Raw genomic sequence first — 27,273 nt, forward strand, 5'->3', positions numbered from 1 at the left:
AGTAGAGACTAGCGTTTGGCTTAATTCTACATTTTACTATTCCGAATATATCTTTAATAGATGGAAAATTACATGTAATCACTTTTGGATGACCAATTGGGTATTGTTTATATTTTAAAACATACGGGTATAATGAACAAAAGTCCAAATATTTTATTTCTTCATCATCTTTACATACATAATTATATCTTAAGTTGTTAGTACGTCCACCAAAAAAAGCATCTTTAATATCAATTGATTTTTTATAGTTGTTGCTATTAGATACTTCATCACTAGTAGATCTATAATACACTTTTGCATAATCAAAATCATGCTCCCATTCGAATTCAACTTTAAATCCTCTTCTTTCATAATAGGCAATTTTTTGTTGACACTGATTATATTTTTCATTAAACGTACCACCAATGTTTGGCTTAAACTCATCGCGATTTAAAGGAAAACAAGTTACACAACCATGATAATAACATCCAAAAAATTCGTATACGATCTTTTTTTCTCTGTCTAAACCATCAGGCCAATATCTTGATCCCAATCTAGCATTACGTTCAATGTTTAATCCGTTTTTTAAAATTTTATCTTTTTTAATAATGTCTTCTATCCAAATTCTTTCTTTGTCTGATTTGTTTTTATAATTATCATATCCACAAACTGGTGTATTTGCAATTTGTTTTTCTTGAAGGAAGTTTGCTTTAAAACATTCCATTGCAACAGATGCTAATGTAAAATTACGTGTTATTGGATCTAATCCAGTAATCTCTTTAAATGTTTGACGATATTTTTGAATTGCTTGTAGAAGAATTTCACAATCATTCATACAGTATGTAATCAACTCTTGTTTAAAGCTCCAAATACCAATAAATGAGTCATACCAATCATTAAATTCAATTTGTTGTTCTTTTGTCATATAATCACATCCAAAATATTTTTTATCTGGTAATTTATCTAACACTGAATTATAATTTTTTGGTTTATTATATTTGTGTGGAAATGTACCCTTTTTTAATTCAACATTTAATCCAAATGCTTTTGGTAGTTTAGCTAAAGACGTTTGAAAAAAATTTAAAGAGTCTAATATTTTCACATTTTCAAGTTCAATTTTTAATAGTTTTCTACCACGTGGAGTTATTTCAATATCTTTATACCCCATATTAATCATTTCTTTGAGAATAAATTGTCCATCATAAGCTCTCATATTATGAGCAAATACGTAGATTTTCGATTTTCTTCTGGAAGCAATATTAGATAAAGAGCTCAAGTATTTAATAAAACTATTCACGCAGCGTTCACCAAAGAAATATCCATCTCTTGCATGCCCATCGTCAGATTCAGTTTTATAGCACAGCAAATTTGCTATATGTTTACCATTGGTATCGGTATAAGATTCAATATCAAAACAACAAATATATTTTACAATTAAATCTTCTTCAATCAATTTATTTTTATTTTTTGGAGAGATGTAACAATTATGAGGTATATAATCTACTTCACCACAATATTTACACTTGTATTTATCACAAACATGTTTTTTATCATATTTAATGTTATAAACAAATTCACAAATAATACACTTTTTAATAACTTGACATCTAGTATAATTATGATTATTATAGCACTGTTGATTATTGAAAGTTATATTACATTTTTCACAAGTTATTAAAATGTTTTCATCATTACAAATTTCACTTAACTGACATTTATAACAGAGCTTTGGACATGTATGTAAATTTTTATTATTATATGGTTTGTGACAATTTTCACAAAAATACACCATACCATAAAAACCTACAATATTCACAATTGCATTATAATGATTATTATGATGTTGAATATAAATTTTTTTGGGTTTAGTTGGGCCACGAAACATAAAGTTTGTATAACTAAATCCAATAATAACAACTATTTGATAATCTGGAAATAAATCTTGTAATTTTTTCCATTCATCAATAGTGAACGGTGTTGTTGGTAGCACGTTAAGTTGACGAAGAATAGGAACTGATTGAAGAAATTGTTCTCTTCTTTTGTTTTGTATTATCTTTTTGTATTGAGCGTCACTTTTTTTATAATCATGAGTAGCTTTAGACACTATAAATGCACGTATTCCACAAGTTTGATCATCTGAATTATAAGGGTCAGATTTTATTTCAACAATAGAAGTTTTAGATTTTATAATTTGATTTGATGTTTTAATAGCTTTATTAGCACCACCACTTTTTGGTAATATATATCTAATTGATAATTGGATGTTATTTTCCAGCCAATTTTTGTAACTTTGCAAAATGCTACAAATTTGACCAAATAAAATTTTGACAGTATAGTCTTCTCGACGTTTGAAATTTGAAAATATTTCTGTCTCGCCTTGTTCCGGATTGCTGTCTTGATATAAAGACAACGTAAATGGGTTGTTTGGTGGAATATCTTTCAATCTATCATTAATTAATTTATCAATGCATTGTTCCATATCTTCATTCAAAACTTCCAGGTCTTCATTATTTTTAATAATTAAATTAAATGCGACATTTTTAATATATTCATTCAATGATTCATAAATATGATTTTCCTCATGTAGTATCTGCAAATCACAAGATGACGAGCGAATTCGTTTACTTTCAGACGCCATTTTAAAACAATATTTTAATTGCTGTTTATATAACCTAATTCGTAATTAAAATAAAACAAACGTTAAATATACGAAATTATTTATAAAAGATATTAAATATATTTTTAATTTGTGTTATGAAGTTTAAAGATAAAATGTGTTTTAATGAGTTTAAATATTCACAAAAAGATTATAGAACATTTAAATTTGATATTATTAAAAAAAGTGATATTTATTATAAATATTTAAATAATTATGAAAGACAAATTGATTTTGTAATTTATGTGGATTATGAAAAAGATTACCATCCTTTAATAATAAACCCTCAGTATCGTGAAATTTTTGATGAAATTATTAGTATAATGTTTCAATCATTTAAAGATAACTATACTTTTACTATGAATATATTTAATAGTAAATCTGATTACGATGTATATTTTCGAAAAAAACTGATAAAAGAATATGACATAAATTACATTATGGATAAATTAGAAGACATTTGGGTTAACAATCATATACCATACAAGCGAGTTGACGATGTAATTTCAATAAGAATAAATGTCATAGCAACAGAAAATGACTAATGGATTTTAAACATGTTCAATTCAAACATCCAACTAATTCTCTGATTGTTGGAATGACTGGTAGTGGTAAAACAATATTAACAAGAAATTTATTAAAATATTATAATATTTTATGGAATATTAATAAATTAAATATAAATATATTATGGTGTTATGGTCAATGGCATAATTTAATTGATGTCAGCATTGTTGATAATATTAAGATGAAATATATAAGTGGAATACCTAATGAAAATACTATTAAAGAATTTAAACCAGATATAATTGTAATTGATGATTTATTAAATGAAATGAATAAAGATAAAAATTTTGAAAATTTGTTTATTAAAAAATCACATCATTTAAATATAAGTGTTATTTTTTTATCACAAAATCTGTTTTATCAAGCAAAATCAATGCGAACAATAAGTTTAAATTGTCATTATATAATATTAATGAAAAACCCAAGAGATAAATCTCAAATAATGTCATTGGCTAGACAAATATTTCCAAATAATACTCAATATTTGATAAATGCTTATAATGATGCAACAAAGTATGCTTATGGTTATATAAGGATAGATTTAACTCCTGATACACCTGATAATTTACGTTTACTTTCTGGTATAATTCCAGATGGTAAACAAACACCTGTAGCTTATGTCGAATCAACTTAAAAATTGTATTGAAAAACTAAAATTAATAGTAAGTATTAAAGATACATATTTACAAAAAAAATTATTAAAGTATTTATCAAACAACGAACTATATGATGTTTTAAGAGAAATAGCTATTAATTACTATAATGGAAATATAAAATTATCAAAAGATCAAAAAAATAAATTAATGAAGTATAATAAAATAATTAAAAAATTGACAAAAACTCAAAAAAATTTGTCAATAAAAAAGAAATTAATAGTTCAATCAGGTGGTTGGTTACCTATTTTATTACCAGTTATATCTGCTTTAGCACCTTTAGTAGGAAAAGCATTATCTAATTTATAATGTATAATAAAATGTTACTAATTCCTATTGATAATATGAGAAATCAGTTAGAAACTATATTAAAAATTTGTTTAAAATTAGCGAAAAATAATGTATATGACGAAAGTTTAAAATTAACTAACGACGAATTTATTGTTGATAATATTATAGAATTATTTAACAATAATAGTGATAGTATTTCAAAAGAGTTTATTAGTATTTTAAAAAATTGTAACATTACATCTGATTTAGTATCAAATATTCAAATAAAAAAAGAATTAGATAATCAAATGTATTCAACTTTAAATCCAATAAAAATAAAACAAAATATATCAGAAAAAAATGGAACTAGAAAACGTATTAAATGGGATTTATTACGATAAATCTAATCCAGGAGGGTTTTCTTCAATTGATAAATTATATAACGAATCTAAAAAACTATTACCAAACATTACTAGAAGACAAGTTAAAAACTGGTTATTAGGTCAATTTACGTACACTTTACATAGACCAATACGTAGAAACTTTAAAAGAAATCCAATAATTGTACCACAAATTGATTATCAATGGGAAGCAGATTTAATAGATATGCAGGTAATAGGTAAAACTGGTAAACGAATAAATAAAAAATATAATTATATATTAACTGTAATAGATAGTTTATCTAAATATGCATGGGGTATACGATTAAAATCTAAAACTAGCTCTGAATTAGTTAATGCATTTAAAACAATTTTAAAAGATAAACGTAAACCACATTATTTACGAACTGATAAAGGTACTGAATTTTTAAACAAACCTTTTAATAATTTACTAAAAAGAGAAAATATTAAACATTTTACAAGTAAAGATAAAAAAATAAAATGTGCAATTGTTGAAAGGTTTAATAAAACATTAAAAGAAAAAATGCAGAGATATTTTACATCAAAAGGTAATAAAATATGGTACGATTCTCTAAATGATATAATATCATCTTATAATAATTCTTATCATAGAACAATTAAAATGACTCCAATAGAAGCAAGTAGTGAAAATTCTGAAAATTTATTTAAAAAAATCTATAAAATGAGTTATTATGATTTAATTAAAAAACAAAATAAAAACAAAATAAATATTAATGATTCTGTTAGAAAAGTGGAAGAAAAAAAAACATTTGAGAAAGGATATTATCCTAACTGGACAGATCATATTTTTAAAGTAAGTGATACAAGAAACGAATCAGAAAAGAACACTTATATTATCAATACAGAAAATAACGAGATATTAAATCAAAAATTTTATCCAGAAGAATTACTAAAAGTAAATGAAAATCAATATCGTATTGAAAAAATTTTAAGAAAAAAAACAGTAAATGGTGTTAAAAAATGTTATGTTAAGTGGTTAAATTTTCCATCTACATATAATAGTTGGATTAACGAGATAGAGATACATAATCTATAAAAGATTGTATTTTTATTTAAAAAAACAAATGTCATATTATATTAATATACATCATAAAATTAACAATTCTCAAAAACTTGAAGATTTTGAAAGTAACATACAAGATTTTAATCTTGAAGGTGATTGGGAAATTGCATTATCAGAAGTAACTTTTAATAAATCATTCTTAACATTACCATTAGATCAGAAAATTGAATTTTTATATTTTGATGAACAAGCTAAAAATTATTTGTCTGTATATACAAGCAATGATTGTTTTATTCCTAAAGGCGATTATCATATAAAAGAATTAATTGAAAAAATTAATGATTCATTTAAAATTTTAGTTGAAACAAATGATGGTATAAGTTGTTTCAGAAACAATAATATAAAAATTATAACAACTTTACCTCAATTTCAATTACATGATAAAATTAAATATCTTACTGGTATAATATCTAATAATCAAAATTTCTTTGTTAGATTTGATGAATATTTAGGTGAAATGTTAGGATTTGAATATAATGAAATTACTAAAATTGCTAAATCACAGTTTTTAAAATATAAAAGACAAATAAATTTAGATACAACAAAGCCTTTGACACCTATTAAAGAACAATTTGTACTTGAAGCATTTCAAACGTATGATTTATATAATTCAATAAATAAATTATATATTACAACTAATCTAAGTAAAAATAATTATATAAACAATTTAGAGACAAATATTATTAGAGTAATAAATATTAATAAATCAAATTATTCTTATGTTTATAACATATATAATAACCCATATTATTATCCTTTATCTGTAAATAAATTTAATAAAATTAAAATTGATATTTATTTAGATTATTTTAATAAAATATATTGTGATTTTAAGTATGGAGAAATATTTTTAACATTCCATTTAAGAAAAATAAACAATAATTATAATGAAAAATCAAATAGTAACTCAAACACTTCTAATAATAGACCTATACATCCATGGGTTAATGAACCGATAAAAGTAGCTGAATGTGGTGAAGTAGAAAACGATGAATGATTTTTATTTAATTGCTTATTTAAATCAAATTAATATATTACCAACATTAATAAGTAACGAATGGGAAATATGTTTAAATGAAATTGATATAAAGAAAAAGCCTATATATGTTGAAGAAGATCAATTAATTACTTTAACATTTATTAATAATATCAAAGGTATAAACGCAACTTTTTCTAATGATACATTTTTTAGTAAAGGATATTATTATTCAATATACGAAATAGTTAAAGAAATTAATAAAACAATTGAAAAAAATATTTTAACAATAGAAAATAAAAATCAATTTAAGTTTTTTGGCGCTTTTCCTTATCCATCAATAATGTCAAACAAACCTAAACTTAAATATACTAATGGATTATACACTATAATTTCTGGAAATTTTGAAGATATAAATGAAAAGCTATATTTCAATTTATCAAATAATTTATTAAAAATATTAGGAATTTCAAATAATGAAATTATTACTAATTTTCAATTTATTAGAAATAATTCAATTGATTTTATAAATATTTATTCTGATATATGTGATTTAAGACATTTTAATGAGTATTATGATCCTTTACTTAAATCTATTAATATTAGTAATTATGAATCTGGTAAACATAATATTATACTTAATAAAGAATATATTAATATATCAAAAAATACTGATAAAGTAATATTTTATTCATGTAATGATAGTATATATGATGTTAAATTATATTTACATTTTAGAAAAATTAATAAAAGTTAAAAATTAAGTAATATTTAATATTTAAAAATGGATAATAGTTTTTATGTAACATTGCCATCTAACGTAAATTCAGATTATTTTGAAAATACAGTAGCATCATTTAAAACAAAATTAGCTAATCCTATAGAACTTGGCATAAAAAATTATGAAGTAGGCTTATCTTCAATAAGTTATACAAAAAGTTGGTTAAATATACCAACTAATGAATATATAAAATTTTATTATTTTCATAAAGATCAAAAAGTTTTAAAACATGAAGCTAAAATTATTAAAGGATTATATTTAGATATAAATAAATTATTAATTGCAATTAATGAAGCTATAATTGAATGTGAAAATGAGGCAAATATGAATGATAATATTAAATTAAGAAGTTGGGTTGACAATCATACAAGTTCAGTGAATAATTATATAAATTTTATGACACATTTAAAAAAGAATAAGGCAAATATAACTGAATTTGGCGAAAAAAAATATGATGTTAATGTAAACATGATATTTAAATATGACTGGCCTGAAAAATCAGAATATATAAATAAAGTTTTATTAAATAATGAATTAAAACCTATAGCATTACCTAAATTTCAAATTGATGAAGAAACTAAATCAATATATATTGATCATACTAAATATAGATCTTCCGTTGTTTTTATGGAAATTCCATATTTAATATGTAGAATATTAGGTTTTGATAAATTTGAATTAGATAATAAAATTATTAATTACATGATTTCAAATCAAAACACATATGATAAACTGGAAAAAAATGATAAAGATAAATATATTGCAAGTGATATAAAAACAATTTGGGCTAAAAGTCCTTATGATTTACATTCATGCTTTCATAGTTTATTTGTATATACAGATATTATTAAACCACATTATGTTGGTGATACGTATGTTCCATTGTTAAGAATGGTAGAAATTCCAAATGTTAATTTTGGTAAACAAATAATATTAAACTACCCCGACTGTCAATATCATAAAGTAGATTGTAAGGAATTTAACTCAATTGAAATTAAAATATGTGATGATACAGGACAAAATATTCCATTTTTATTTGGTCGTACTATAATAGTTTTACATTTTCGAGAAAAGTTATAAAAGGCATAAAAAAATATTTAAATATTTATTAAATGGGTTATTTTAAGAAAAAAACAATTCCAAGTGTTAAAATAGGTAAAGGACGTCGAAAAAAACGAAATCGGCGTAAAAGCAACAAATCAAATAACTTCTTAAATTTTATTAATAAAAGGATAAAGAGAAGACGTCGAAGACAAATAAAACATGCATAATCCATACATTGATATTTATAATCAGCAAATAGGTAATGGAATTCCTGTTTTTCAAGGAATACGAGTACAAAGAGGTCATGGATTTTTTGGTACACTGATATCAGGAATTGGTAATTTAATAAAAAATTTTGCCCCAGGATTAATAAAGAGTATTTTACCTTCTGGTATTGGATTGGCACAAGATATTATAGTAGGAGATGATATAAAAGAATCAGCTAAAAAAAGATTTAAAGAAGCTGGTAAAGCGGCAGGTAGTCATACATTAGATACATTAAAAACAAGATTACAAAGTGGAACTGGAAGAAAAAGAAGACGAAAAAGGAAAAACTTTGGTAATAAAAGGAGAAAAAAATTTAAATATTAGTATTTAAATTATGTATAAAATTCATGAAAAATCTCATACAACTACATTACCATATTTTGATATATTTGCTATACCACCAACTCAATTTACAATAGATAAAAATATATTAAGTGAATACAGACCAATATCCCCTTTAACAAGCAATACACCAATTGAATTTTTAATTGATACAAGTATTGATGAATATATTCAATGTAAAGATACTTATTTGTTTTTGAAATTTAGAGTTGATATTATAAAAAAAGCTGGAGGTAATATTGACGAGGCTGATTGGGAAAAAATTCAGCCTGTAAATAATTTACTTCATTCTATGTTTAAAAGTGTTAATGTAGAAATAAATAATAAACCAATTACACTTGCACCACAAACATATGGTTATAAAGCTTATTTGGAAAATTACTTAGGATATACAACAGATGCTAAAGAAGGTTTATTGAAAGCTATTGGTTATAGTATTGATGATAATAGTAAAGATGATATAGATACTATTTCATCAAAATTAATCCGACCAAAACCTATAAATACAGATGGAAAAGGTAAATCTGTTGTTCTGTATGGTAAATTAAACATTGATATACTACAACAACCAAAAGCTTTACTTGGAGGTTTAAAATTACGTATTAGATTAATACCACAAGATCCAAATTTTTATTTTTGGAATAAAGACGATACTTTAAAAATTAATGTATTATTTGAAGATGTATGTATGTATGTTACAAAATCAAAAGTAAATCATTTAGTTGTTAGTGCTCATAATCACGCATTAACAAAAAGATTGAAAGAAAGTGAAACTCCAACAGCCAAATACCCAATTACTAGATCAATAATTAAACCATTTGCAATTACTCAAGGACAGATAGATGCTAAAATAGAAAATTGTGTAACCGGTCAATTACCGAGAAGAATATTTTTAGTAATGGTAGACAATGAAGCATACAATGGTTCATTAAAATTAAACCCATTTTATTTTGACCATTTTAATTTAAATTATCTTAGTTTAACTGTAAATGGAGAGCAATATCCAACAGTACCATTTACACCAGATTTTACAAATAATTTATATATAAGAGAATTTATGTCACTTTACGAATCATTAAATATAACTTCAACAGACTCATATTTAATGTTAAATTATAATGAATATCGTAAAGGTAACGTAATTTTTGGATTTACTTTAGCAAACGATTGTTGTGATGATAGTAACAAATGTGGATATGTGAATCCTGTAAAATTTGGTAATATTTCTATACATTTTAGATTCACAACAGCATTAACTAAAACTATAAATGTATTGTTATATTGCGAATATGATAACATATTTCAACTTGATGTTTTACGTCAACCTGTGATTAATTATTTATGAATACTTTACAAATAAATGAAGAATTGAAAAACTTAAATTGTTTTGTAGGTACTTTTCCAAAGGATAAATTACCATTAAAAAAATTCAAAAAAAGACCATTAGCATTTGTTTTAAATACTGATAGTAGTGATTTACCTGGGGAACACTGGGTAGCATTATTTATAAATAAAAAAAATACTGCAGAATTTTTTGATTCATTATCAAGTTTTAAATCTCATGAATTAATATTTAATGAAATATTTAAATTATTAAAAATTAATAATATAAAATCTATAATATACAATACTAGTAGCTTACAATCTATAACTACAGATACATGTGGAGCTTTTTGCATATTATTTATAAAATTAAGATGCTGTGAATACACTTATATGCAATTTATTAAATTATTTAATAATAATTTAATTTCTAACGATGACTTGGCAATAAAAATTTTATAAAAGGACTATTTTAACAACATAAAAAGTAAGTTATGGATAAGATTTGTGCTATTGTTGATATACAAGGTTTTCAATTACAAGATAAATTTCTACCGCGCGAGGTCGCTATTGTATCAGATATTGTAACTCAATGTCAAGAAATCAACCCCGTTATTGATATAAAAAATATGTGTAACGAAGATCAACAAACAATATACTATACAACTAAATATATAAATGGATTACATTACTTACCATTTAACAACAAAAATTTTTGTTTTTTACCAAAACCAGATGAAGTTGACAATATTCTATTACTTTGGTATAGTATGACAGCAACAGATGAAAAAAAATATTTTGGACACAAAAATACACAACTTGGTCATTTATTAAACAAATTAAATATACCAAACATTGATCTTAACAAATCAGAATATAATTTTCCAAAATACGGTGATTTACAAAAAAAATATAAAGATAATTATGTTTGTCTGATACATAAAAAACCTAAAACAGGTCTAATTTATACATGTGCTTTGCGGAAATGCGCTCATTTATATCGGGAGTTGAATGAACTTTATCGCATTGATAATATCTAAAAAACGTTTTAATTTCGAAAAATGCTATAAAAGATATTAAATAATTAGTTTATTTATCTAACTTTCAGAATGTGTGAAAAACAAAAAAATAAATCTGAAATTTGGAAAACTGTTTTCTCATTAATTTTAAGTGAAAAATATGATCCAGATTTTAAATTAGCCGAAATCAAAGAAATTGGAACGGATGGTTTGATGTTTGATCTTCGAACGACAATTAAAGGGAAAAAAACTAAAAATGGTGTTACAATTTTAGTTTCAGAATTTGAATTTTTTAAAAATGCATTAAAATCAAATGATAATAAATGTCATGTGTTAGAACATAACACACGTAACCTTAAAATTGTTAAAAATAGTGAAAATTTAACTATTGAAGTTCTTAAATCGAATGGCATGAAAAGTTGTATTACATTAAACAATGAAGAAACCATCAAACTAACAACTAACATTGATGACATACATGGAAAATTGTTTGCGCGTGCGTTAGAAAAGAATATATATTTAAAGTTTAACGAAAGTTCATATGTACATCAATACATTATTGATTAGATATAAACAATGACTGTTACTATTACTAATGTCTGTGCTTTATTTTCTACTAATTGTAAATTAAAATTATCAGAAATTTATAGTAGTAATGCTTATAAATTATTAAAAAATAAAAAGTATGATCATAAAAGATTTTCTGGACTTATTGCTAAATACAAAAATACTAAAACAACATATTTAATATTTAATAATGGAAAGGTAATGATAACTGGAGGAAAAAGTGAAATTCAATGTAGTACATTGGCTAAACAGTTATGCAAATATCTTCGTAAAATTGATTATTATAATGCATATATAATTGATTTTAAAATTGTTAACTATTGTGCAAGTACCAGTTTAAAAAAACATCTAACTAATCAAGATATTATTAATATTAAAAATAATTATTATAAAGAAACAATATTTGAACCAGAATTATTTCCATCAATCAAGTTTTCTTATGGAAAATACAAACTGACTATTACTCGACGTGGTATTGTTTATGGTACTGGATTCAAATCAATTTTAGATGCTAATCAAACGCTTTTGGAAATTGTAAATTTAATAAATGATTTATTGTAACATTTGTTATAAATAGATTTATATAATATAAATAATTAAAACATTGTATTTATTCATTTAAAATTTATTAATTTTCCATTTAAATAAAATATTAACTTTATTAAATTTTCACAATAAATTATCATTTATTTAATAATTTTGTAATTCATTCATTTGTATCAAAGTTTCTTATTCTTTTATGATAGACACAAGCAACATAACGATATTCCTTTATTATGCGATGACCACAATTGCAATAAATACGTATAGGTAAAGGTTCCTTAAACAATTCAATACAATTTTTGCAGTACCTACAGTTTTGACAATAAAAAAATTGTAGCAAAGGATCCCGTTCATTAATTGTAACCAATATTTTGTCCAAATCTGTAGTTTGATTTAAACAACGAGTACAACTAATAGTAGATTCAGCTTCAGCAAGTAAAACAGGGCTTTCTGATCCTGAACTCATCTATAAAAGAAATAAAATATTAAAATATTAAAGATTTTATATGATAAAATATCTATTATTTATATTAATTACTTTAATTTTTTTAAACATTTCAGTACTTTATATTATTTGTTATTTTAAAAATATTAAAATTTATGATATGTCTTTGTTATGTAATAATTTAAATGGAAGTGGTATTATAAAAGTAATGACTAAGTGATATAATGTATAATGAAATATTTTTTAATATATTTTAATATATCATTTATTTAATTTTACATAATATATAAAAATTTGTTATAAAAAGACAAATGGCTTAATTATATTAATTATGAATGAATTTTGTTCAATTTGTTTAAATGCTAAAAAATTAATTTTTTTTGAAAATGCAATTAATCCATGTAATCATAATTTTTGTAATGAATGTATATTACATTGGTCAACATCACAAACTGAACGTTCATTACCTATAACATGTCCAATTTGTCGTAATTTATGGAAAAATACTTATGACAAACCTGTAATTAGTATTATTTCATATGAAATTAATAATATAAATTCTACTGATTTATACGATACTGATTCTATGGATGACTATGAAAGTGATACAAGTGATGATGAAGATTATAATCAATACATACAAGAAATTTTAGATCGAGATGTTAACTACAGACTAATTCAACAGAATAGACAAAATAAATAAATTATATTAAACAATATATAATAATTTAATAATAATGATTTTAAATATTATTTAAAATATAAGATAATAATTATTAACATATTTTTTGTAAAAATTTGATGAATTAAATTAACATCTGTTTACATATATATATCTTTCAGGAAGTGTTTATAACGTATCAAATACGATACATGTTATATAAAGAAGTAATTTTACATTAATTTTAAATATAAGAATGGTTAATACAAAAACATTAATTATTATATTACTTGACAAAAGTATGTCAATGAATGGTAGAAAAGAGGAAGTAATTAATGGTTATAACTCATTAATTCAAACACAACAAAATGTTATTAATGACGATGCTAGAGTTTTATTAATAACATTTAATCATAAAATATATTTAACTCAAAAACCAACTGACATATCAAATGCTATTTTATTAAATGATACATCGTATATTGCTGAAGGTTTTACAGCACTTTTTGATGCAATTGGTTTTGCTATCAAAATAGGAGACGAAGTCAAATTTAATGACGAAAGAGTAATTTGTTGTATAATAACTGATGGCTATGATAATTCATCGAAAAAATATAACGATATCCAAATTAAAAAAAAAATATTATCACGTGAAAGGCAAAATTGGTCATTTATTTACATAGGAGAAAATGTAGAAAAATTTGTAAAAGAAGGACTTTTAGTACTTCAAATTCCCGAAGGTATGACGTAACTGATGGTATTTCTAATTTTAATCACTCATCTCAAGGAATACATAAATTACGATCATCAGAAGAAAAACATACACGTGACATTTGGTTATAAAAGTAAAAATGTAAATTTATTTATTTATTTATTATTATAATCAGTTATGAATACATTTAATTTATTATTAATTTTATCTCTTTCTTTGACATTAAAATAATCACAGACAGAAGCATCATATTTGCAATCCCAGAAGGCGTCTTTCTTATCGCGAATTATTTTTTGCAAAATCTTTTCATCGGGTTTTATGACTTTATAATTGGTATCTTCAGAAACATATAAAATTGGATAATTGTCTGGCGATTTTTTACTTGGATACGTAATTAAAGTTGGCTTTATTCTTCGGATATTATTATTAAAAATAGTTTCCCACTGAACAAAGACTTTGATTACTTTAGACCATTCTTTATTATCTGTATATATATATATATATATATATATATATATATATATATATATATATATATATATATATATATATATATATATATATATATATATATATATAWATAAAATTTATAGTTTTATTTTTTTATTTAATATAATAATAACTTACTCTTGTTAGTTTGCTTGTTCATCATTTTATTAACAGATTGCAAATGTAAATTAAAGTTAGACATCTGGTAATTTTTAAAAATAAATTGTTTTATTTAAAACTGTAATATTTAAATTAATTAAATAATTTTTATTAAAATTTTCTAAAATAAAAAATATTTTAAAATTTTAATTAATCATATTCAAATTATAAATCACAATACAAGTAAATATATATATATATATATATATATATATATATATATATATATATATATAGATATAGATATATATATGATGTATTATATAATGAAAATTTAATTCTCTTCATGTAAATCATTACACTGAAACGTATGGCCAATAAAATGTTCTTCACAATAAAAGTAATAATCGTTTGATCCATTTATAATTCTCCCCATATGTTCATCAAGCGCAGCTTCTACTAAACCTCTAATATGCGAGCAAAATATGCCTTGTATATCATCGCTATCATCATCATCTTCTACAATAATGACATTTTCACAAACATCAATCCATTGTTTGACTACGTTTTCTCTCTGTAAAGTAGCCAACTCTTTCAAAGTTACTTTAGTACTTAAATCGTTTTCCATTTCTTTCCAAACTTTTTGATAATATACTTCGTATTCTTTAGCAATTAGTATTGGCAATGATGGATCAAATAACTCGGAATCATTCAAATTTATGTATAAATCTTTGTTAACTCTTTCAAGAGTTTCATACGTTCTAGTATCCAAAAGATACTCAATTTGTTGACCAAAATCTTTATTTGTAATCCCATGTTGACGTGAAGTAACATATTGAGCAACATTAATAACTTGATTATTATTTCGATACATTTTTAACCTATAAATTAAAATATCTTATTAAAACAATACTTTTTTAAAAACAACAAATACTTTTTAAAATATATTTATAATTATAAATAAAATATATCTAACGCATTTATTATTGCATTTATTACATTATCTTAATAATAACACAAAAATGATAAAATATAAACACAATTTTATTAATAATATATTAATAAATAAATAAATGAATGATATGACACTTGTATTTATATTATCAATACCATTTTTACAATTATATTAATTTTGTTGAATAAATAATAATAAATTACATAATCTTAATAAACAAAAATTATAAAACTTGAAATATGAATTTTTTATAAAAGATTTATAATTTATTTATAATAATTATTTATAAAATAATTCAAATAATTATACAATATTCTCGTTTTTTAAATTCAATTTTTTATTCAAATAATTATTGTAAAATTATAATTAAATAGATTATTACAATAATTAATATAGAAAAAATACAAATTACAATAATTTTTTTATTTCTTCAATATTATTACTTTGAGTTTGTGATAATACATAATTATTTTGTTTTACTTTGTCTAAAGTATTGTCCAACACCATCCGAGTAATGACCTGTTCGAACAATAATTGATCTTTTAGTTCTTTATTTTTCTCAACTAGTGCATCATAGTCTGCTTTAGTTTGAGCTTGGATTGCTTTCTTTTTTGCTCGTGACTTCCTTGCAGCTATTTTGTTTTTAAATCTTTCAGCATTTAATTTTTCTTCTTCAGTCAAGTACTTGCATGGACGTCCACGTTTACGTGTCTTGACTGGCAAATCACCGTCAAACTCAACTTTCACATAACTTTTTATTTCGTGTTTTACGTCTTCGAGTTTACATTTTTCAACATCCCCATTGGAATCCACTTTATAAACAATTGTATTATTATTCACTAAATAAAAAAGTTTAATTAATTTAATGTTTTAATTTCATATAAACTAGATTAGATTAGAAACATTTATATTTAATTAATTACATCGTTTTCATTCATTAAAATAATATACAATCAGTTATTTTATTAAAATTGTTAATATTATAATTGTAACTAATTTAGTTTAGATTATGTTAAGTAATGTTAAGTTAGGTTAGGTTATGTTAGATAAGGTTAGGTAACGTTAGGTTACGATATGTTAAGTTAGTAATATTTTTAATTATTTGTATTGTTTTAACTTAATAAATTAATATACAAATTATTATAAAAATTTAATTAATATTACAATTATAAATTAATTAATTTGTTTTATAATTATTTGATTATAGTTTATTAGGTTAAGTTTAGCTAGATTAGATTAGGTTAAATTAGAAACATATTTATATTTAATTAATTACATTGTTTTCACTCAATGCAATGATTTATTTTATTAAAATTATTAATATTATAACTCTAACTAGTTTAGTTTAGATTATGTTAAGTTAGGTTAGGTTAAATAAGGTTAGGTAACGTTAGGTTACGATATGTTAAGTTAGTAATATTTTTAATTATTTGTATTGTTTTAACTTAATAAATTAATATACAAAATAATATACAAATTTAATTACTATTATATATAAATTAATTTGTTTATAATTATTTGATTATAGTTTATAGTTTGGTTAGATTAGAAACATTTATATTTAATTATAAATATGTAATGTATTATTTTATTTAAGTTATTTAAATTTATTTAATATTTTAATTATATACAAATTAGTTTATACAATAATAGATTAGATTTAGTTTAATTATGTTAAGTTATGTTAGATTAGGTTAAATTAGATTAGTAACATTTATTTTTATATTTATAAAATACAGTATATTTTTTATTTATTTTTTATTAAATAAATTAAAATTATTTATAATCGCACGATACAATAAAATTACTTGCATGACACAACTTAATACATGTTTTTTAATTATTTTAATAAAATAGTTAATATAATAATAATATAAAATAATTAAAAAATTTTAATTATATTATTGTATTTTACTCAGTGATTTGTCTAGTTCTTATCTATTACTACAGTTTTTGTCTTGTTAACTACTAGTTAATAACTATTACTACTTATTATTATAAACTTATTATATATCACATACACACATCACTCATACATACATACATACGATTAGTTAACTATAGTTAGTTTAGTTATATAGTATATAATTTTATAAATAATTATACCGTATATATATGTAAATTTAAATTGATATCAGTATTACAATTTAATTATATATTAAATTAATTTTAATTTAATATATAATTAAAAACAATGTATTTTAAATATATTGAATAGTTCAATCAAAAACAACATAATAAATAAATAAAAATAATTATATGCTAAACAAGTTTAATGTCAATGACGGTATTGACGCTAATTTATAATATAAATATATAAATAAATACAGTGCGTGTGTGTGTGTGTGTGTGTGTGTGTGTGTGTGTGTGTGTGTGTGTGTGTGTGTGTGTGTGTGTGTGTGTGTGTGTGTGTGTGTGTGTGTGTGTGTGTGTGTGTGTGTGTGTATTAGGTAATAATAATAATGAATAATATAACCAATTGTATGGTTTCTACAGATTTTGGGTATTAGTCATACAAAAAGTTGTAGGCCTTAGACATAAATATAATTGGGTATCAAAATAAAATTAACTGTTGAATAGTAATGTATATATACAGTACATAAAAAACTGCATTTTGATATCAAATCATAATATTATCATTAAAAATAAATAAAGTTTACATATTATATATAGTATAATAATGAGAAACCATGAATACATAACAATCATTTGATTTGTTACTAAAATTTTTATAACAATTATTTTGTAGTTAAATGTTGTGTTTATTATAATTTGCAAATATATATATAATACAAGTTAAATTCAATATAATTTTATATTATTATTTAATATAGTGAAATATATTCATGTATGTATCTAAATAGTTAGTGTAAAATTTTATTTTTGTAACAAAATTATAAAAGTGATATAATGTATACAGTCATTTAATAATTTAGCAAATAAATCTGACAAATATATTTAGCAAATATATCAATTATTTGTTTTTTATATATCAATAATTATAATAAAATATTTAATACAATTTACAATATTAATGCTAAATCCATAATACGTAAAATTAGAGTTTTGTGTTATACACACAGTATGTTATATATGATAATTGAGTTTTATTATTGAATACTAAAATATACTATAGTTATAGTTATTATTATTATAAATATTTTATTAATATATACAGTATATACTGTATATTATAATATGAGATAGTATTCAAATAATATAGTATCAAAAAATCAGTTTTCAATTCAATGAACAAATTTCACTATTTATACTCTCTCTCTCTCTCTTTCTCTTTCACACACACACACACACACACACACACACACACACACACACACACACACACACACACATAAATACATTGTTTAAAAATTAATGACATTGACAACTGTTTTTTAAAAATATTATTTTTTGTTACTCATTATGTTTGATAATAAATGAACTGAATTTCATAATTATTAATTTTATTTTCTGTATTTTAACTAAAATATACTGTACTACTAATAATTATTATTTCCTTAAATATGATTTTCATTTGAACAATAAAATAAATTTATTATAATAATGTATTTTAATTATAATATATATATATAATATGCATATATATCTATTAAAATCTTTGATATATATTTTAATATAATTTAATAATTTTTATAATTACCTATGTAATACATATGTTTAACATCAACAACAAGTTTGTAAATAATATTATAATTATTATAAATTATAAATAATAGTAGTTGTTGTGGTTTAATAGCAATTGAAAATAATTGAATACAAGATTGTGTGTGTGTGTGTGTGTGTGTGTGTGTGTGTGTGTGTGTGTGTGTGTGTGTGTGTGTGTGTGTGTGTGTGTGTGTGTGTGTTAATATAATATAATTTATAAATATAACATAATTTTAATATAATTAAAAATACTTTAAAACTTACTTTTTCTTAAACTTTCGGTTAGGTTTTCTTCAAAACAATTAGGTTTACTTGAAAACGGGTTTTAAAATTAATAAAAAAAAAAAAAAAAAAAAAAAAAAATTATTTTATTATAAAAAAAATTCAAAAAAAAAATTTAACTTACTTCTTACCAAATAATTTAGTAATAACATTGAAAACAAAAGGGTTGAAAAAAATATTTTTTTCAAACCTTTTGTTTTCAATCAATCATTATTATTATTTTTATATGCAATAAATTTTTTTGTATATGCAACTTTTAGTTAGGACATAGGTTCGAATCCAGGGACTATTATATTTTTTTTGAATTTTTTTTTTGAATTTTTTATTTTTTTTGAATTATAAATAAATTATAAATTAATTATCTAATTAAACTAAATTAAATTAAACTAAATTAAACTAAACTAAACTAAACTAAACTAAACTAAACTAAATTAGGTTAGGTTAGGTTAGGTTAGGTTAGGTTAGGTTAGGTTAGGTTAGGTTAGGTTAGGTTAGGTTAGGTTAGGTTAGGTTAGGTTAGGTTAGGTTAGGTTAGGTTAGGTTAGGTTAGGTTAGGCTAAAAAATTTACTTCCGTATTTGGCCAATGACCGGCCATAACCGATCAATCAATTGAATCAATGTAGGTCATAACCGGTCATTAACCTCGGTCAATGACCGGACTTGACCTTACATAATAATTAGGTCACATAAACTCCTCCCACCTATAAGCCCCTCCCATTTAAGCTCCTCCCTCTTAGAGCTCCAAAGGGACCCTGTACTACTCATATAAATTATAATTTGTTAAATTATATTACATTATTTTATTACATTATTATATTGCTTTATTATAGTACTAATATTATATTAAATTAAATACTAATACTTTATATAATTATAAAAACACAACTTATATTTATAACAATATATTATATATGATATCTACTGTATATAGTATATAACATAAATAATTGAAAATATTTAGTTTTTATTACATATTTTATAATAATTTTTTTTAAATATTTAAGTAAAAATCGTTATTTAGGATTAAAATATTTTTATTATTATTAGTAGAATAAAAACTAAAATAAATGTTTACAATTAAAATATGACAAAAAAAATTATAATTATTATGTTTAGTAGTTTACTATTAAAGATAAACGCAATTAAAAAGTAGTAATTTTGTTATTTTATTCAATTAGATAGAGTAGACTAATAAATAATTAGTAAAATAAATTACAAAAACCTTAAAAATTTTTATACTTATAAATTATAATTATTTATATTTTTATTATATACAGTATATATAAGACTAGCAGTTATATTATTAGTATTATTATATAATACTGTAGTATTTTATATGCAGTCGAGTGGTTTTAACCACTAGTCTATTAGTTGTTGCTGTTGATGGTGATATTGATGGTGGTGTTGATGGTGATAAATGAATTGATACACAAGTTATTAGATAAACATGTTTGTAATTTATTAAATTTTAATAATCAATTAGATTAAATACATTGATTAATATATAGTAATAGTATAACATTTGATTGTATAAAACTTAGGATAATACATCAATGAGTTGATGTCTTAAAAAAGTGAATCCTGTATCCCGTATAGGGATCTCATTAACAATTGCTTTTATATTACATACTGTTGAGGTCAATGGCTCTGGTACTTACCAATCAGAGGTCAGATTCATTGTTGCATTAGTACTCCATTGCAGGACTAAGTATTGATGCAACTTATGGGACATGTTTGGAGGTCTGTAACTTATTAGGGTTTGGTGGTACAAAGATTGTACCCATTAATTATTATTTGTTTATAGTTATAGTACTCTGAAATCAAATTTGGTATAAATCGCTACCCGGGAAGTATTAGTTTTATGACTTTAAAAGTTTAAGTTTTTTAAACCAAATAAGCATTGATAGGGAGAAAAATATAAAACATTAATTAAACGCAGTTGTCTCAATAGTGGACAACACATATTATAAACAAAATAGATATATTGAGAAATGTTTTTTAAATAAAACATAAAACTATTTATTGTTTAGATTTAATTTTTCCCATATGTCTTACATATATATATATATATATATATATATATATATATATATATATATATATATATATATATATATATATATATATATATATATATATATATTTATATATTATTATATTACTAATATTATATTATATTAAATACATATACTTTATATAAGTATAAAAACACGACTTATATTTATAACAATATATTTATTACCTGTATATTTTATAACATATAAATAATAAAATAATAATAATAATATTTGGTTTATATTACATATTTTATTAAATATTCTCAAATTGCAATCATATTAAAATAAAAATTGTTATTTAGGATTAAAATATTTTTATTATTATTAATAGAATAAAAAACTAAAATAAATGTTTATAATAAAAATATGATTCAAAAAATATATAACAATTATGTTTATTAGTTTAATACTAATAGTATCGGTAGTAGTAGTGAATGGTTTGCACTCACATATCAAACAATACCCGAACGTAACGCTCGACACGTGTGGTATCGGCAGACAATCACTGTTGATGACCGGTCAGTGTCTCAGATGGTCATCCAATATCATTACTAGTAGTGTACAAAATGGACGGTTAGCCAAACCGGGAGAGTGGCCGTGGATTGTATCGATTTTATTACAAAAATATTTTTTGTATTTTATACCAACTAAAAGGTAATTTTAATATATTTTAATTAAAGTTTTTATTTTTTTTTTGATAAACAAATAAATAATAATTTTAAATAACTATAATAATTACTATTTTTTGTGTACAATATTTAATTTTATTGTTGTTGTTGTTGTTAACTTTTTTGTTGTTGTATCTTAAAATAGTTAGATTCAATTTTTTTTATAAACTTACAAATTTTAATGATAAGACTAAACAAAATATAATATTTAAAAAAAAAATAATTATTAAATGTATGTATAATTTAATTTAAGCTCTAAATGCACTGGTGTTATACTAAACAGATATTGGATACTAACTGTTGGACACTGTATTAGGTAATTATTATAGCATTTAAAAAAATAATGTAAAAAATACTTACTGTATTATAAATTAAAAAAATTAATTTCAATATATTTGTTTATATACAATAACATCAAACAAATAAATTAATTTTAGTAAAAGATCTGAATATACGATAACTGTTAGCACAGTTCAAGATCAGAGACATACATACGATGTGGACAAACGTATAGTTCACCATAATTTCCATAGAGATGATACTGATAGACCAAATGCCAGATATGATATTGCATTATTGAAATTGGTTTTACCGATACCGATACCAACCATCCCTATCGCATTAAGTGGTGGCCAATTTCAGCAGCAAACTAACGGCATTTGTTTGCCCGACAAAGATATTGTTAACACTGTTGAAGAGTTGGCATTGACTGCCGGTTTTGGTGATATTGATGATGAAGTTGACAATTATGATCAACAATTGTTGATGGGTTGGCTAAAATTAGTTAAAACTGTTAATACAAGTTACGATAAGTGGGGTTATTGGATCAGAGCCTATAGATATCCCCCTAATACAGGTACTGCTTTATGTATGGTAAGTATTAATACTTAAATTTATATATTGATATAATATAAATAGTATAAGGCGTTGTTCACATATTACGTTCGCACTTTTTAAGAAATCTAGACCCCCTCTCTCCCCTATGTTCGCAATTTTTCGCATGTAGTCATTTAAAAAATTACGTTCGCTTGTCCATAACCGCCGCTACCCCCCCCCCCCCCCACCACAATAAATAAAATATTATCTAATTGCGAACGTTCTTAATGTCTCTACCCCTCCCATCCCCTTGTTCGCAAAAGTTCGCTTTGGCTAACCCCCCTCACCTCAAGTGCGAACGTAATATGTGAACCACGCCTAATATCATAGTATAGTACTGTATCATAATTTTTTATATTAATTATTAAAACCAGGAGGTATAACATATTTATGTGTACACTATTGATATATATTATATACTATATATATATATATATATATATATATATATATATATATATATATATATATATAAATAGTAGCTTTGTTATTTAATCAATTAGCTACAGTAGACTAATATTAAATAATTAGTAAAATAAATTGCAATAATGTTAAAAAATTTTATATACATATAAATTATAATTTGTTATAATATTATAATTATTATATATATATATATACATTATTATATTACTAATATTATATTAAATTAAATACTTATACTTTATATAAGTATAAAAACACAACTTATTATTATTATTATATATATACTAAATTCAGTTTACTGTATATAATATTATTTTTTGTTTGTTATATTATTTTCGACTTATAGGGCGATTCTGGCGGACCATTGGTCCAGTATGTGGACGGCGGTCGGGCCGTACTTATTGGCCTAAACTCTGCAATTGATATTAATATCAATTGTCTTAAATACAAACCAAAAGCTTCAATGTTTTTTATAAGAGTTTCCCGATTTGTCGATTGGATTGTCGATAATATTAATAATAATAATAATAATTAAATATTTTTGTTGCCAACATATAATTATATATTATAGTTACTTAAGTTATAATGTAGTTTTCATTAATATATTGTATATTCAATTAAATAGTAAATTATTAATAATTAGTAAAATAATTTGTCGATTAGATTGTGAATACTATTAATATATAATTAGAGATATTTTTAAAATATAAATATTCATCTTAAAATTTTAGTAAATAATTTATATAAAATAGATTTTTTTTAAACACATATTTTTAATTAAAAAATTTAAAAACAACATTTATTCAATTAATTTATTGATAACATTTACAATATAATTAACTATTTGTTGTTTTCTTAGATAATTATAGTTTTACAATAATTGTTTGTAATATCATTTTATTTATTTTAATTAATTAAATTATTTAACTAATATAATATGTGTAAATATTGTTAATTTAATAAATCTAACTAGATACAAATACTAATAATTATTTAAAATTATTTAGAGAGAGAGAGAGTGCAATAATTTTAAAAATATTAATTTTCTCTAACAAAAAAAATATTATTTATATTAAATTAACAACTATTTGAATAGGTTTACAATTTGGCCGAAAATGTTGGTCAATTGCCTGATTAGCGTACTGACAGCTGGCCGTACCAAAATCGGTACATTTTTCAACTGTCCCTCTAATACCTGACCGACTCCCAGTCCAATATCTTTGAAAAAACCGGCAAAAACCGGTAAAAATTTGTTTGCCTTATTCTTCAATAGTTTGCCAATATTACCGGACAGTCCGACCAGATATTGTCCAAGTTTTTTACTATATAACGGCTTTCCCTTACGTTTGTGTCCAATAGTCAATGGCGTGGCAACCGTTTTGATAACTGGAACCAAACCGGCAAACAGTGTGGCTGCTCGGCCTACCTGATCGCTCACTAGTTTGATTTTCAATGTTTTCTTATAGGCATCCATAGCATTGGCCAAATCATGCATCATTGATGGTAAGTCATCCCTGAGCACAAATCCCAGATCATTGGCCTGAACTTTGCCAGCGTTTTTGAAAAATGTATTCAACAATTTTGATAGTTCAGCCAGTTTTGGCTTAAATGTCTTATCGTTGGCAATATTGGAGAAACCATTTTTGGATAATAGAGATCCAATGTTAAATACCGGTGCCGAAGCTGTTAATTAAGCATATAGTTTAATATAGAGTATAATATATATAAATTTGTTATACAATATACCTTGAATGGTTATGACAAATTGCATGCTAAATACTAATAGTAGCATAGTTGCTAGTTTAGTTGCATCCATGATAATAGGGTAAATTATAGGTATATAAAATTATTATTATTATAAAAAACTATTATACAATATTGTGTTATTTTTTTGTTAATAATAAAAACTGATAGACTATAAGCTCCTTATATAAAATTAAAAAATTATTAAAACTACTTATGATTTCCTAATATACATATAATTATATATATATATATATATATATAATTAACTAATATTTCTATTAATCTTTATCGAATATTGCCATTAAATTAATCTCAATAAATGTAAAATAATTAATTTAACATTTAACACATTGCTAAAATTAAATAATTATCTAATTAATCAGTATAAATTAATTTAATTATTTAGTTTTAGTTCAATATTCTTATTATATTCTATATTATAAATCACAATTGTATCCCTCATAACTAATGTTGATGTAATAGTCATATTGATTAATAAAAAATAAGTGGCTAAATTATAGTTTAGCGATCAGTGATAAAACAGTGGTTTTTTTCCAAACGGATAGTGGCTACAAAAAATCCTATATGTAGATAAAAATAAAAATGTGGAAACACCTAAAACCTCAAATACATAAACTAATACCATATATATATATATGATAGAAATGAATAATTATTATAATATGCGCTAGAAAATTTTATTTTTAGCATAGTAATTATTAGTGTATTGATTAATAATTTTTTATACTCTATTAAATAGTTGTTATAATAGTTGCCAAAAAACGTCAAATAGTTGTTAAAATAGTTATTTAAACTGTATTAAATAGTTGTATATAATTGCCAAAAAAGCCAAATAGTTATTGAAATAGTTATTTATTTTCTTATAAATATTTCAACTGATATATAATTCACTTGTTTTCAGCATATTTACAAAAATGATTTATATAAATAAACTAAATATTTCTATTGTTAAAAAAGTAATATGAGTTGATAACAGTTTACACATGTTATATAATTTATATAACTATTACTTTTTGTTTTTACATATATTTGAGCAATATTTTACAATCTAATGCTTATATATTTCAAAATAACTGAAATAGTTATTTATAAGTTTTTATAGTTGCTAACCTAACAAATAGTTATTTATAGTTATAATAAAATTTCGGAAATAGCGTCCACTGGTCAACTTCGGTGGACATACTAAGTCCCAGTTATAAGCGTTAAACCGACAAAATAATTTTTTTAGTTGAAAATCAAGACATTAGTAATTATATATACAAATTTGTTAATTGAACCCAATAAATGTTTTACTTTGAAAAAACCAGTTTTATTACTGGTCGCTAAACTATAATTTAGCCACTTATTTTTTATTAAGCAATATGACTATTACATCAACATTAATTATAAGGTATAGAGAGCTTAGAATGTAAGTATGATATAAATTGTATATTTTCTATGCATATAATTGATTGATTGACAAAAAAAACTTTTTAAATACAGTATAAGTAAACTATAGATAACTAGTAATTATTATACAGTAGTTATAATTTATTAGTTTATTAATCTATACTAATTGTAATCAATATTTAACTGATAGTTAATTAATTTTATTTTGCAATAAAATAAAATAAAAATCATTTTTTACATTTACTTTATTATATTCATATTTTTACAATTTTTTTTAATACACATCATCATTAAAATTATTTTTATAC

The 27,273-nt window shown here is 22.4% G+C and overlaps 1 protein-coding gene across 1 annotated transcript; it reads left to right on the forward strand.

Moving 5' to 3' along the window:
• Nucleotides 1-22,350: 22,350 nt before the first annotated feature.
• LOC128963662 (chymotrypsinogen B-like) lies at nt 22,351-24,285 on the forward strand. The gene is made up of 4 exons (XM_054310176.1): nt 22,351-22,493; nt 22,945-23,380; nt 24,156-24,224; nt 24,268-24,285. Exons 1-4 carry the CDS (start codon nt 22,351-22,353, stop codon nt 24,283-24,285), a joined length of 666 nt encoding a protein of 221 aa, XP_054166151.1.
• Nucleotides 24,286-27,273: the final 2,988 nt, after the last annotated feature.

Source organism: Oppia nitens, unplaced genomic scaffold (genome assembly GCF_028296485.1).
Source record: "Oppia nitens isolate AA-2021 unplaced genomic scaffold, nextdenovo-longstitch-racon4-pilon3 scaffold7_pilon_pilon_pilon, whole genome shotgun sequence".
In the NCBI taxonomy this organism is placed as follows: domain Eukaryota; kingdom Metazoa; phylum Arthropoda; class Arachnida; order Sarcoptiformes; family Oppiidae; genus Oppia; species Oppia nitens.